The following is a 13994-nucleotide window of genomic DNA, read 5'->3' as shown; positions in this document are numbered from 1 at the left end:
AGCTAACATGGTACTTTACGCTCAGGCCCAATGAGTCCCAGCTGGGACCGGCTTGCACCTACACCTGCAAATGTTCCCTGGTGCACCAGAGGTGTATAAGAGTTCCTGTAATAAAAACAAAAAAACTCATCCTCAAGCCCAATGGGCACACGAGCGACCTTCTCCCTCTCTCATGCGCACGGCCCTGGTTGCGGGGCTTCCACTGCAGGCCCCATCTGCTGCTCTTGGGCTCCCTGTCACTCCATTCTGAGCAGTGGCGCACATGCTCAGCCTTCCCATGCGTCCACCGCATGGTGTCACAGGGCTACAGACTGCAGCTTGCGGATCCGCCCCCGCCTTCGCTGGGGTGGTAGAATCAGTTGCACACTGCATATCCTGTAGGAGGAAATATCCTCTCTGTTGGCCAAGGGCCCAATCCGAGTGGTTCCCGAAGCAGAATCCCAACTGGGGTTCTACAGCCGGTACTTTGTGGTTCCAAAGAAGGGGGGGGGGCTACGGTGCCCCAACAGGTACGTGCAGACCAATCGGTTTCACATGCTTATGCACAAGGGCCTATTGGAAGCCATTCATGCAGCGGAGCACACAGTAATATTGCTGTCACATCTGCTCAATCTAGACTTCTAGGTGAATCATGCCAAAAGCTTGCTCATTCCCAGCCAAACTGCGACCTTCTTAGGTCTTACCATGGACTCTGTCTCGTTCAGAGCTTCCCTCATCCCAGTCAGACACACGGCACTGAACCGGTGTCTGCAGGTGTTCCGCCCAGCTACGTGGGTTTCATACCATACGTGCCTGAGGCTCTTGGGTTTAATGGCTTATCGGTTGTGGTCGTTCAGCTTGGCCTCCTCATCCTGCAAGACTTCCAACAGTGGGTTCCTTCACTCCACCTGGATCCATCTCGCCATCAGCACACTGTCAGGCAGCACTAGTGTGATGGACCATTGAGCAGTACATACACCAGCACAGCTCCACCCCTGACTGCCTTTGGTTGGGTTTCAGCCCCCTCCCTTTCCCACCTGCATTCCTTACTCAGCAAAATGTGGTTGCAGAACCACCGCCCCCACCCCAACCCTATGACCCTGTATGTGATGATGTGAAGCCGCCTCCCCTTCCCCCTGCTCCTGCCCTATTGGATCCTGTCAATGGCCAACCAGCCTCTGACCATGGGGCCCCGCTCTCTACCAGTCCTATAAGACTGAAACGCTTGCCTGGGCTCTTCAAGGATTATCTCTTAAAGTGACTTTGTGTTGTTCTTATGTTGTTCTTACTGCTATGCTTTCTTTTTGTTTATTACACTGTGGTGGTACTGTTTGGGCCCTCTTAGCAATGTTGTCCATTGGTTGTGTTGTTCCTTTCCTGTGTTTAGAAATTAGGACATTTCTTGGCTGGTGGGGGAGTAATGTAAGGATGGAAAATGGGATAGTAATGTTCATAGACATGCCACATGGTGGGTTTGCTATGGGAAGGCAAGGGAAACGTGCTTAATGAAAATGCAATATATGCAATATATGATATTTAACCCAATGCATTACTAAAACAAGTTTAAAAAGTTGAGCCATTATTGCGCTTCATTTTAATTGGGAACTGTTAACAGAATCATTAAGAGAACCCAAATTGGTACCGACATCGATCAAATCCTAACGATACCCAACCCAACTCTAACAACGCCCAACCCTACCCAACCCTAACAACGCCCTAACAACGTCAACCCTAACGATACCCAACCCTAACAATGCCTCTCAGCACATTAATACAGCACTCATCTCATAGTTGCGTACCGACCACTATCTCTACCTCACTATCAATAGAAATATAAAGATTATGAATAATCAGGTAGATAGTGACATAATGTTATGGTGGCCATCCAGTCCAGGAAACACAGAGCAGAGGAGAGACTGATGAGGAATAGAGAAGATGGAGACTAGTGGGTTAATTTGGGCCAAAAGCTCAGCCACCTTAAATCCTGCATTAACTGACTTAACCAGCCGTCAAAGGTGCCACTCTAATTCCCCCCCCCCTCCTTCTCAACTTATCCCATCTATCTCTCTCTCTCTTCTCTCTTTCTTCCTGTCATCCATCTGAATGTCAACTCTCCATCCCTAACCCAACACTTTATCCTCTCTCTACTGCTCACACAGGTAGGTCTTGCTTTTTTGTTCTTTGTCTCTTTGTGCTTTCCTCCCAGCAGTACGGTACCAGTTAGTGGTGCCACAATGTGGGACAGTTCAGTTACAATGTCATAGTGTAGGTCCACATGTGCTGTATCTGTCTGACAAAATCAATTTATATCGATTTCAGGGTACTTGTACCGGAAACTCGGCTGGACAACCTGGTCAGTGTAAGCAAAGGGATTTGAGAGAAAACACACAAAAGAGGTATAACAAGAGATACAGAAGAGCCACAGTACCAGAGGATTACTAGACATTGGTCAGTGACTCAACAAAGGGACAAAGAGGGGCAGAAACCACCTGCAGGCTACTTCCCAGAGCCCATTTCAGAACTCAGAAGTCCAGCGGAGAGTTCACCACCTCACCATGGGGAACACCAAGAGCAGCGCCATGTCCAAGGAGATCCTGGAGGACCTGAAGCTCCACACCAAGTTCACAGAGACAGAGCTGTGTCAGTGGTACGAGAACTTCCAGAAGCAGTGCCCCACTGGACGTATCTCGCCCGATGAGTTTGAGAAAATCTACGACCGCTTCTTCCCAGAGAGCGAAGCCAAGTGCTATGCCCAGCATGTGTTCCGCTCATTCGACACTAACGAGGACGGAACGTTGGACTTCAAGGAGTACATCATCGCACTGCACCTGACCTCTACTGGGAAGACGACGAGGAAGCTGGAATGGGCCTTCTCCCTGTTTGACGTGGACAAGAACGGATACATCACCAAGTCAGAAGTGGCAGAGATCTGCCAGGTGAGGAGGTATTATGATAGGTTAGATGATGATAGTAATGATGAAGATGATGATGAAGATGACAATTATGATTTTGGTAATGAAGTTTGCAGTAGGCAAAATGTATGTTTTCAGATTCTTAGATTTCAGATCTAAATAAATCTCTGTAGCTAGTGCAGACAGCTAACATTGGCAAGCCTCTAGAAGTTAGACAGATTTTGTTTGGGGGATTTCCTGCACATCCATGTCCCTCCTCATCCGTCTATAAAACACGGAAGACAATAAGGTCCCAGACGGTATGCCAGGAGCATATGCAATTTGTGGATAGCAACACGTCTGGCCCTACGAGACTACTCTTGAATCATTTCCTCATGAAAACCAATGATGTTTCACTTGAAAACATGCCTTTCTCAAATGTTGGTTTGTCTATCTATCAAAAGTAGGTCTGTGTGTATATTTATAAATTATCACCACTGTGTTCTTGGAAAACAGCCCTATCTCTCATATGGTATGTAGGTCCCAGTCCTAATCATCAATTAGCCAGTGTAGAGGTCTTGCCCATTTGAGCCACCCAATCCTGATAATCTATGGGCTTAATGGTTTAGCATCCAGATGTAGGCTACTGTACTTACTGTGGTCCCCATGTTGCTGTGATTATGGAAGGTCTAGTAATCACCAAATAGCTAACACATAACACCAAGGCAAGTTTTTGCCTCAGGTCCACTGTACCAATAACTTACTCTCAAATGCAGTTTAATGGTCAAAGATAAACTATTTGGGTTATATGAGTTTATAAAAACAGATTATTTGTCTCAGACTGTCAGACTATTTCTAAAATCACTGATCTCAATGTATTTCAGGTAATTAGTTTCATTATACCAAGCAGACAGATTAATAAGTGTCTAATTGAGGCGCAGTTGGAGGTAATTTCAGCATGCACGGTTTGGTCCCCCATGACACACTTTAAGAAACACTGACTTTGACAAATACTAGGAGAGGTTAGGCTTTGTAGCAACGTCAAATTCAAGGTCGATATTGTGACGGCATCTCTCCCACTGTTGATAGATACGCCCTCTGGTTTAGCGATAGGGACATACATGTGCGATAGATGGGACAAATGACTGGTTGTCTTGCCAGAAGCAAGCATCCTAATTAGCGAACTCTAAGCTATCTGAATACTAAACTATATAGAATACTACTTGCCTCTGTTTGTCCGTTTGTCTGTAAATCTGTCTCTGGGTGTCAGGGGGCATGTGTGCATGTGGGCACTAACTTTCCCATAATGCTATCTACTGTACTGGCACAGAGATGTGTTTATTTCGGTCAGATTATCATTGCTAGACATCAATGGGTCGTAGTGTAGATAATCCTCTAAGAAAGTCAAACCGCATGTTTCTATCACAATCGGTTAAAAAGAGTGTTTACCCCTGCAGGACGGCCAAAATTAGGCTACTCAATTCAATGGAGGCCCATTGAAAAAAGTGGTCAAAAATCTGGAAAATAGCAACTAATAAACGTTAGGCTACTGTAACTCGCATTAGGATACCGGACAGACTCACTTTCTCGTTGAACTCATCTTTCTTCTCGAATCCGCAGGACATAAACAATACAGAAGGAAGACAGATATCGATTTTGAGACATGACATGTAGTGTTTTCATATTATAGTATACTTTAGTACGCTTTTCATATCAACGCGAAATGTTTGTTCTTTCTCGAAGATTTATCATAAAAACAAGCGTATTTCTGTGAAATGTAAACGGAGCACTGAGCGTACCGCGAGCATTTTATTACCACATTTAAGACGACCACCACAAGATGTTAATTCTCCAAAGTCGCTGCGAGACGCTGTCGCTGTCAACAGTGCTCGGTGCTTATTATTGGATGTATGAGGTTACGAAATCCAACTTTTTGGATGAAATGTTAATGATATGTTAGAGAAATACCCCACTCAATGATTCACAACTTTAAGGATCATATTGTTTTGGTAAAATATTTTTTTATAACATTAGGAAGTAAAATGTCATCACCAAGTGCGTTTTCTCTCACTCTGGGCAGAGTGGGTGAACACCCTACTGAATAGTCTAAACTAGACAAGGCTGAAAATGGGGAGGAGGAGCGAGAGGGAGCCACATCTTGGTGTTTGGCCTGTGGCCTGGGTTTTGGCAGTAATCCACGTTAATCTAGGTGTTAAGTGTGGGAGATGAGTGGTTCCTGTCTCTATGTGGGACACACACTGACCCTGAAGTGCACAATCACTCACAATCTGTTGGACTCAGATTGGCTACAGATAAACTATTGAGTTCATATGGAGAAATTACACTGCAGGCCCATAATCTAATTTGGGAAGATTTGTTGGATTTGGTTGTGTACCATTATCGAAAAAAAACACAGGATTGTGATGTATGTATTCTGTTGTCAATGCATACAGTGCAAATGATTATGTTGTGTGAGTGCTGTCGCAATAGATCTGAATGGTATTCAATAGTATCACAATTACATTGTGACGTTGATCATATATTACATATACATATTTCTTTATTATGTGGAAGATTCATGTAGTTCCACCTGAACTGATGCATTGAAAACAATGCACTATTATCCAACAGTAGAATAGTATACATACTAGAACAGAATCATGGAAATAAGCACACAAGGGCTAAAACCTATAGGCTAATCTGTCATACTCCTCCTTACCTCTCTCTAGTGGTGAAATGTGTTCACTTCAGCTCAGTATCCCGATATAATGGAGTACTGGGAATGGCAAACCACCAACCAAACAGAGGCAGGCGAAGCACCATCCAAACAGAGAGGCAGGCTACCTACAGTATAATGTATTATAATTCATATACCTGAATATGTAAAATATTGTTGTTCTCTCTCTCTCTCTCTCTCTCTCTCAGGCCATCTTTAAACTGATCCCTAAAGACGAACAGGCCAGGCTAAATGAGGACGAGAATACACCCGAGAAGAGAGCCGACAAACTCTGGGCTTTCTTTGAGAAAGGAGAAAACGGTAAGAGAGGAACACACACACACACACACACACACACACACACACACACACACACACACACATATCTCAGTTCAGAGCAGGTTGTCTTGGGGTTTCTGTCTTGCTTCTAATGGAACAAACAGAACAGCTACCTGGAAATGAATTCCCTACCAAAGCATTGCTTTCCTTATGCTACTAAATGCACAGACATAAGCAATCTCAAAACACACAAATTACATCCATAACCTGTTCTACTTTACATTATTAGCACCTACTCTAACACACCTCTCTCTCTCTCTCTCTCTTTCAGAACGATTGGCCGAGGGAGAGTTCATCAAAGGGGTGATCGAGAACGAGAACGCCATGCGTCTCATCCATTACGAGCCCATCCAGGAGTAGATTCATCCCTCCTTCTTCTTCTTCTTCTTCTTCTTCCCATGTCTTTCTTTCTCATTCTTGACTTATTTCTCTCTCACACACTCCTTTCCCTTATACCCTATCATTGTGATTGTATTATGATGTTCTGTCCCTCCCTCCTGTGTAAATACTCTTGTATGGCATGTGTCTTTGTCCTGACAGCACCTATAATCACACAAAAGAAATCTTAATTAGGACACACATATATTTTATTCATGTATATTGATACATCACTACCATCCCAGCTGGATATTGTCCTGATAGAGTTGAATTGGAATTGAATTTCTGGTATTTGGTGAAAGAAATTGTAATGTATTTTTTTTTTGTCTTGAATGCACGTATCAGATAAATGTTCATTCTAATAAAGTTATTTGAAGAGTCTCTAAATGCAATAATGTCATGTGTTTATGTGTTCAAGTGTGATAGATGATGACTGAAACTGAGATACAGCTGCTGGAAAAAGAGTTGAAACTGAAAATGTGTAGAATATCCAACCTTTCTCTCACATGGCTCTGGTGGTGGCTTTTTGATTTTTATCCTCGAATTGTGTTATAGTTTTCAAGGAAAGAGCTATACAATGTATATTGCGGATTAAAGGTTTTCTCATAAATTCTGTGTGAAAAAATCCTTCTGTTCATCTTCTCTTGTAATGTGTATGTGTGTGTGTGTGTGTGTGTGTGTGTGTGTGCGTGTGCGTGTGCGTGTGCGTGTGTGTATCTGTAATGTCCGCAAATTCTTCTTTGACCTAAAAAACGCTCAGCGCTCAGGAATGCACTGTAGGGTTCCAAAAATCCCATAAATCCTATTGACAAAATGGTTGCTACATGCATTTACATCTGTCATTCACACACAAAGGACATTGGTCTTATGTTTTTTGATCATATTTACACATGGTCACATAATCCAGGATTATTTTGTGTGTCCGCATGATCACACATACTGTAGATGAAAATATTAGGCATATGCAGTTTAGTTCTGACCAATACGGTCTTATGTGTCGATACAGTATATATGCAAGTTTGATATGTGTATTTCTGAATGAACATTGTTCAATACGCATATGTACTCCTTGTTTTGTGTGTTAGGGTTGGTGCTTTTGTATTTGTGTGAGTCTGTGCATGTACTGTACATGCATGTGCGTGTCTAAGTATGTGTGCATGTCTGCACTGTATTTCTTTTCAACCCCCCATTACCTCATCCCACCCTTCTGTACTTCCATCCCTCCTTAGTCATTCTCTCCCTCTTTCCATCCAACTCGGGATTACTGTCATAATCTTCTGTTCAACTTCGGAAAGCAGATTTTTCAAAATCTCTGTAATCTTTACATCTCTCTATGTCTGTGTCTCTTTATTCCTCTATGTGTCTTTCTGTTCATCTGTAGGGAGACTGTGTCTTGTGTCCTCTAAGTGTGTATACTGTGTGAGTCATTTCTTGATTCAGAGTCTAACACAAACAAGTGCCTAGCCCCTACCCAATCATAAGATACAAACATAAGATACAAACTACTAAAGAAACCATACAGTCTTTGTAGAAAGAGAGGGAGAGGGAGCGATTTATGACCTCCATTTATGACCTCAGAACCATGGGAGGGGTGGGAGTGTCAACGACAGTGGAGGTACTACAGACAGATAGATAGAGAGATTGAGATTGGGTCTATGTTTTAAAGTAAAAAAGCATCAGTACGACTGCAAACATAGATATGATTTATTGGATATTCTAATATAGGCGACAGCTTTGTTTCTGCCAGAGAGCAACACGAGAGCGGGACCCATTCAATCAAAAGTGAAATGATAGGAAGAGGTGATTGTCATGAGGCATTAGGGAACGGTAGAAGTTCAATTGAAGATATAATGATTTCCAACACACAAACACTTTAACCAAAATATACTGTATATACAGACATAGGCTACACATCTCTCACCATAGGCACTATAACTGACAGACTGAGACACAAGCATCTATAAGTTGAGCCATGTATGACAGCGTTACCTCTACTACATGTTGATATGTTTTTGAGTGGATAGGCCTTCAAGCCTGCACAGTTCATCGTCCATGTCCATCAAAGATCGATACAAAATAACACCATTCAATGCTGTCTTTCTCTCATACATTTTTCTTGTGATGTCCCTAAACACCTTCTCTCTGTTTCACTCTTTTAGAGCTTAGGGTCCCTTTATTCACATAAAGCGACTACATTACCCATAGTTCTTCTTTGCTCCCATTAGCCCCATCCATCCTCTAACAGGGTGAATAAGCTCTGTCCATGGCACCCTCCATCTCGTCCATCTCTCTCTCACAGTCCTCACATCCATCTGACCCACACCCCCCCATTAGAACCATCGTTGGTATGTCCCCATTACCCATGTTCCCCACTCCCACCACGCTCCCATCTGGGGCCCATGCCACATCAATCATGCCGTCCGGGCACTGCAAAAGGTCGCTGACGGAGTAGAGTCCTCCCCCGGGGACCACCTCATCGTAGGAAGGGGCCAGGGTGGCAGCTCTGGCTTCATCTAATCGGAGCCTCTGTCTGTGACGGAGCTCGATGATGGTCTTGGTGTAAGAGTTGAGGGTGAAGACTGCCGCTCCCATACAGCAACTAAAGGAGATCCACGCCAGACTGGGGAGAGGAGAGAGAGAGGGATCACTAGGAGAGTAACGCTATGTTACAGTGTTAGTATGCACAATCATTAGTGATTCCCATGACCACACATACAGTACAGGACATTGTGCCGTATCTGCACACTTGCATCACTTTAAACATACACATCTCACGGTATGAAAGCTGGTTCTTTGTATTTAGACTGGTCCTATTTCATAACCGACAGTATCTACTCTTTTGCAGATTGCTAGTTGGAACTGGTATTACAGGAAATCTGGGTGTAACATGAGTGTAAGACGTACGCAAACGACCAGCCGTAGTCCCAAGTCTGGGGCCTCCAGTCTTTAGGACCTACGATGACCGTCATCTGGAACACTGTGGTGAACATCATATGGGCCACCATCCCCATCAGCCCTGAGTGTGTGACAGAGGGGAGAAGAACAAGAGAGAGACAAAAGTGGTGATGTGTTCTTCTGGCTAGAGAACGGTTCAGAGAGATACTCTGGTAGAGTTGGAGGTGAAGAAATTGATAAGAACCAGGAAGATGTAAAGGAGGGGAGGCTTGGTGAGAACATAGGGAAGAGGTCCAAAGAGATGAAGATGGGGGGGATGGATGGAGAGAGAGAGATAAAGATGGAAGTGTAGAGGTCTTACCTGAGAGGACAGTGCAGATGGCAGCAAAGGCGTTGATTTTGAGCGCATGCATTTCCTTGTGGGCACACAACACCTCCAGCCACATCAACAGGAAGCCCATCCCCAGGAGGCCGATGTAGGTGAACTCAGATATTACTGACAGCCATAACACTCCTGCAACACACACACACACACACACACACACACAGCATACATAGATCAATGTATGTAACTTACAAGAGAGAGAGAAAGGGAGGAAGAGAGAGAAATACACATACACACATATACTGTACATAGAAGACACACTGAAAAGTACGCTCACCTTGTGTTTCCCCAGGAGTTAGATCAATAAAGCTGCGGCATTTCTCACCTGGAGAGAAAGGTTGAAGTAATGTTACAGTAGTCTGTGTGTGTGTGTGTGTGTGTGTGTGTGTGTGTGTGTGTGTGTGTGTGTGTGTGTGTGTGTGTGTGTGCGTACATGCATGTGTGTCTGTGTTAGTGTGTGAAATCTCTCTCACCATCGACATGTTTCTCACAGCTCTCCCAGAATCCAGTGTGAAAGTATCTGAAGGTGTACTTGTCCTCGCCCGTCTCCCAGATGTAGTGCACGGCATTGGCCAGCTGCCTCTGGCGTATCTTGGCAAGCTCGTCTTTCCTCTGGGGAGACAGCGTGCGGTTGTACGGGTTCTGAGTGGGGCTCTCTGTGGGAGGAGAAGATGAAGAGGAGGATGAGGAAAGGAGCAGTGCTTGGTAACACTGTCAAGACAATTGTTATGCATTATGACATGGTGACACTGGGATGTCTTTGTGTCATTTTTATAATTTTCGATCATTTTCTTAGCTGTCGCTCATCTACTGTATATGAGGCTGTGAGGCTGTTGAAAAAAGTAATGGAAGATAACTACCCTCAATGACACCCAGGAGTCAATGTATAATTTGAACTCTCATAGGAATCATTCAAAGTAATGACTGATAGTAGACTATGATCCCCTCCCATGCAGAGTTAAGGGGCTTATTCGCTTGGCTGAAGTTCAGAATGTCACAGATAGAAATGAGTATAGAAGCATATCTGACAAGATTCACTATTCTACAAAATAGAGAATAGTGTCACATCTTTCTATATGACTGTTCTGTGACATTGCTGATTAGGCCCAAGGTGTCTATGTAATAGATGTATTATTCGGTCTGTCCTTTATTTTTCTGGGAAGTGGTCGAAATCTCATTGAGTGGCATTGTCTCACTTCACATAAGAAGACTTAACAAGTAATCTATTTAGCCAACCACACACCTACACTAAATTGATTTTCTACTTAACATACTGTATATTCCATTGTCTACAACACAATGCACTCATTGTCCCAGAGAGGATCAGCAAAGCTCACACGGTGTATGAGTATGTGTGTGTGTGACAGTGTATGAGTCAGGTGGGACTCCTGCTGTGGAATTCCAGAGTACATGGAGTACATACGCAGCTGTCTAACTGGATTACAGTATGGAGTTATAGAGCTGTTAATCTCAATCTCGCTGGATTAGGCACATCTGCTGAGGAAATAAAGACCAGGAAGCAGATAGTCCTAACCTCTCCATCTGAGACTGTTAACCTCTGTATGCATCCTTACACAGTCTGTTGAATGATGAGCAGTCAGGCAATGATATAAAGTTGAGGTAAGTTTAATGACATAACATCAGGTTACAGAGATGTTATTAGGTTGTACTATACTGATGAGCAGGGAGGGAGATAGAACGTACGCAGTAACACAATTTTACCTACGGCATATGATGATATCCTTTCCTTAGTCTATGCTTCCAACAACATAAAGTAGCTCTTGTATTATGGTAATGCATAACAGTAGCAATTCAAGAGACTGTTACATAAACAAAATTAGCGATAGAATTTCAATGCGCTGTTGCAATAATAACCAAAATAAGACATGGCTTTTTTTCTTTCTTTTCTGTTAACACAAGACTATGTACACATGTTGTCAATGCGAGTGTGGTGTAAAGTCCATTGCTCAGTCTTTGTGTTTGAAAAGAATTTGGCCTACTAATACGACCTGAGCGTGTTCTCTGAGATCACTGGAGTGTGTGGACAACTGGGCTATGGCTTGCTCAGTGGTAGTCAGTTGTTGTCTCTTGTTCTCTGTTGCGAGAGTGTAAATGTATTTGTTGTAAGTTGCTTTAGATAAAGGCGTCTGCTAAATGCCATAAATGTAAATGTGAATGTAGACAGATTTGGTGACGCCAGCCATGTGATTTACATGTATTTAAATGTGGCTGATACAAAGACAGTGATCGTCTGATCTTCCATTGTGAGTGGTGATCAATGCCCCCTTCTCTCAGCCCGGAACGCCTATTTACAGTTGAATGAGTATGCCTGGTGGACGTCCTGAGGATATTGCGCCTTGACTGTCGTCAATTCCTTTTGCATAACTAGTATGTACATGACATTTACCGGACTTGAGTTTGGAATGGCGTGAGTTTGATCACATGACTGCACATATCCGTACTTATACGCTCTAGATAAGAACGCATTTTGGAACATAGGCCTAGTCTCTTCATACACAGTACTCCGATGTTAGCCGTTAGCATTGTAACCCCAAAATGCTAAAAGCACCACCTCTTGATTTCATCTTCGTTGTTCAAACTAAGCATCACACAATATGATTGCTCTACACACTCCACAGATTAAAGCTCACACACAATCACGCTCTCCAAAGAGGGAGGTAGACTGAAGTTTGGGGTGGAAAAAGGGATTATAAGGGATATATGAAAATCCATGGAACAGGAGGGCAATCAAACAGGTCAGACACATACATCCACTTTCTGATTGGTTTTGGGCATTGGTCTAAAGTGCAGGAACACATGGCGGCCGCAGCAGTGGCGGTGCGCTGATAAACAGTTGAAAACGGCGCCAGGAAAAACAAACCAATTAACTGTTTTGTCATTCTAAATCTAGACTGCCTTTTATTGGTCCTTAGACATTTAGGAGCACTTGGATGAGAGTTGTAATGTGTTTGGGTCTCAATCCAAGTGGCAAAAGGTAAAAGGCAAACAAAGACTAACAGAGAAAATACACGCACGCACACAGACACACACACTATCTCAGAAGACAGCACAACATAATTTATCTGAAGAAGTCACTGTACACAACCATTGTTGTGTCGTCCTTATGTAAAACACTGCTCTAGTTTGCTCCTTTCTTAACACTCAGATGAGTAGATAAGGGAAGTTGGACCAAACTGTTGCACTGAGAATCACTTGTACAGTACAGTAGGTCAATGGTTCGATATCAAATGATTCAGTGAAGTGAGAGACATAACCAAATGGGTCAAAACCTGTAGGAAATCAGGGTAATGTTACACCCTCTACAGATGTGCCTGATAACAGTCCCACTAGACAGAAAAAGGATGCAGCCACATCTAGAAGAAGTCTCTTCCAGGTGCGTTGGAGTAACTACATGAGAGAGAAGACGTTTCCACACACTACTTGTTTGCATAATTCCACTTAAAAGTAAAAAAAAAAAAAAAAAAGTACCTTAGGATATGACATCACAGTAAAGGATGAGGGTTTGTTTTTGACAGTACCACAGGATATGACGTCACACCGTACCTGTGGTGTAGGGCTCACTGTTGTTCTGGCCGCAGTTCTTCATCTTGACGGGCGAGAGGCATAGAGGCTTGACCACCTTGTGAGTGCCCTCACACCAGTACGAGGTGCAGAGAGCCAGGATGGAGAGAGCCAGAGCCAGAGTGGTCAGGGACAGAGAGAGCAGGGAGCGGGAACGACGAGACATGTGCTCCAACATGGCCATACAGGGGAGGGCGGGGGCGGGGTAGGAGGTGGATGATGGAGGAGAGATGAGAGGAGAGAGGAGAGAGTATAGTTGTTGTGTGTCTGTGTTCGATACGTACACACGGCCAATTTAACAAAAGGTACAATTTAACTTGTACGTGCAGTTTCAGCAGAGGAGGGTTTTTTGAGAGGATCTGGGAGTTGGAGGATAGTGATGGAAAGGCCTAATCCTGGCAACAGGGAGGGAAAGAAGTTACTGCTAAGTTTAAAATAAATGCTTTGAAAGAAAGAGGAAAGATTTAGCCAGTTACGGAGTAGATGGAGGATAAAGATGGAGGTGATGTACAAGGCAGAGAAAAGATGACAAACAACATACAGAGAGAGAGAGAAGAAAAGGACAAAACGAGGGGGTACGATAAGAAAGATTGAAAGAGAGAGAGGTAGGTAGAGTGAGTTGGATAAGATTCTTAAGTTAATTGAAGGTAAAATGACAGATGGAATAGAGAAATGAACAAAGGGATTTAGAGGGAGGGAGGTTCAAACCAGGAGAAAACACTGGGATGTGAGGACATATGCCAGTCCGGGCAGGGCCATTCCAGTGTGATCCTGTTAAGGATCCCACGGGCTCCTGTTCTGGCTTCTGATCCCTAACCTCTAATCTCCT

The 13994-nt window shown here is 43.6% G+C and overlaps 2 protein-coding genes across 2 annotated transcripts; one reads left to right on the top strand and one right to left on the bottom strand.

Annotated features, from left to right (window-relative positions):
* Positions 1-2534: 2534 nt before the first annotated feature.
* On the top strand, positions 2535-6285 carry rcvrn2 (recoverin 2; the record flags this gene model as incomplete). The annotated part of the gene is made up of 3 exons (XM_083679319.1): positions 2535-2915; positions 5796-5907; positions 6197-6285. The coding sequence occupies 3 exons, from the start codon at positions 2535-2537 to the stop codon at positions 6283-6285; spliced, it is 582 nt and encodes a 193-aa protein (XP_083535445.1).
* A 2157-nt stretch (positions 6286-8442) lies between these two features.
* Positions 8443-13343, bottom strand: LOC310811212 (germ cell-specific gene 1-like protein; the record flags this gene model as incomplete). The annotated part of the gene is made up of 6 exons (XM_083679314.1): positions 8443-8923; positions 9208-9319; positions 9560-9712; positions 9861-9908; positions 10057-10239; positions 13148-13343. 6 exons carry the CDS (start codon positions 13341-13343, stop codon positions 8542-8544), a joined length of 1074 nt encoding a protein of 357 aa, XP_083535440.1. The 3' UTR covers positions 8443-8541.
* Between the last annotated feature and the right edge of the window lie 651 nt (positions 13344-13994).

The sequence above is a fragment of the Argentina silus genome (assembly GCF_951799395.1).
Source record: "Argentina silus genome assembly, chromosome: 10".
Taxonomy (NCBI): Eukaryota; Metazoa; Chordata; class Actinopteri; order Argentiniformes; family Argentinidae; genus Argentina; species Argentina silus.
This window is presented reverse-complemented; position numbering and strand designations above follow the sequence as displayed.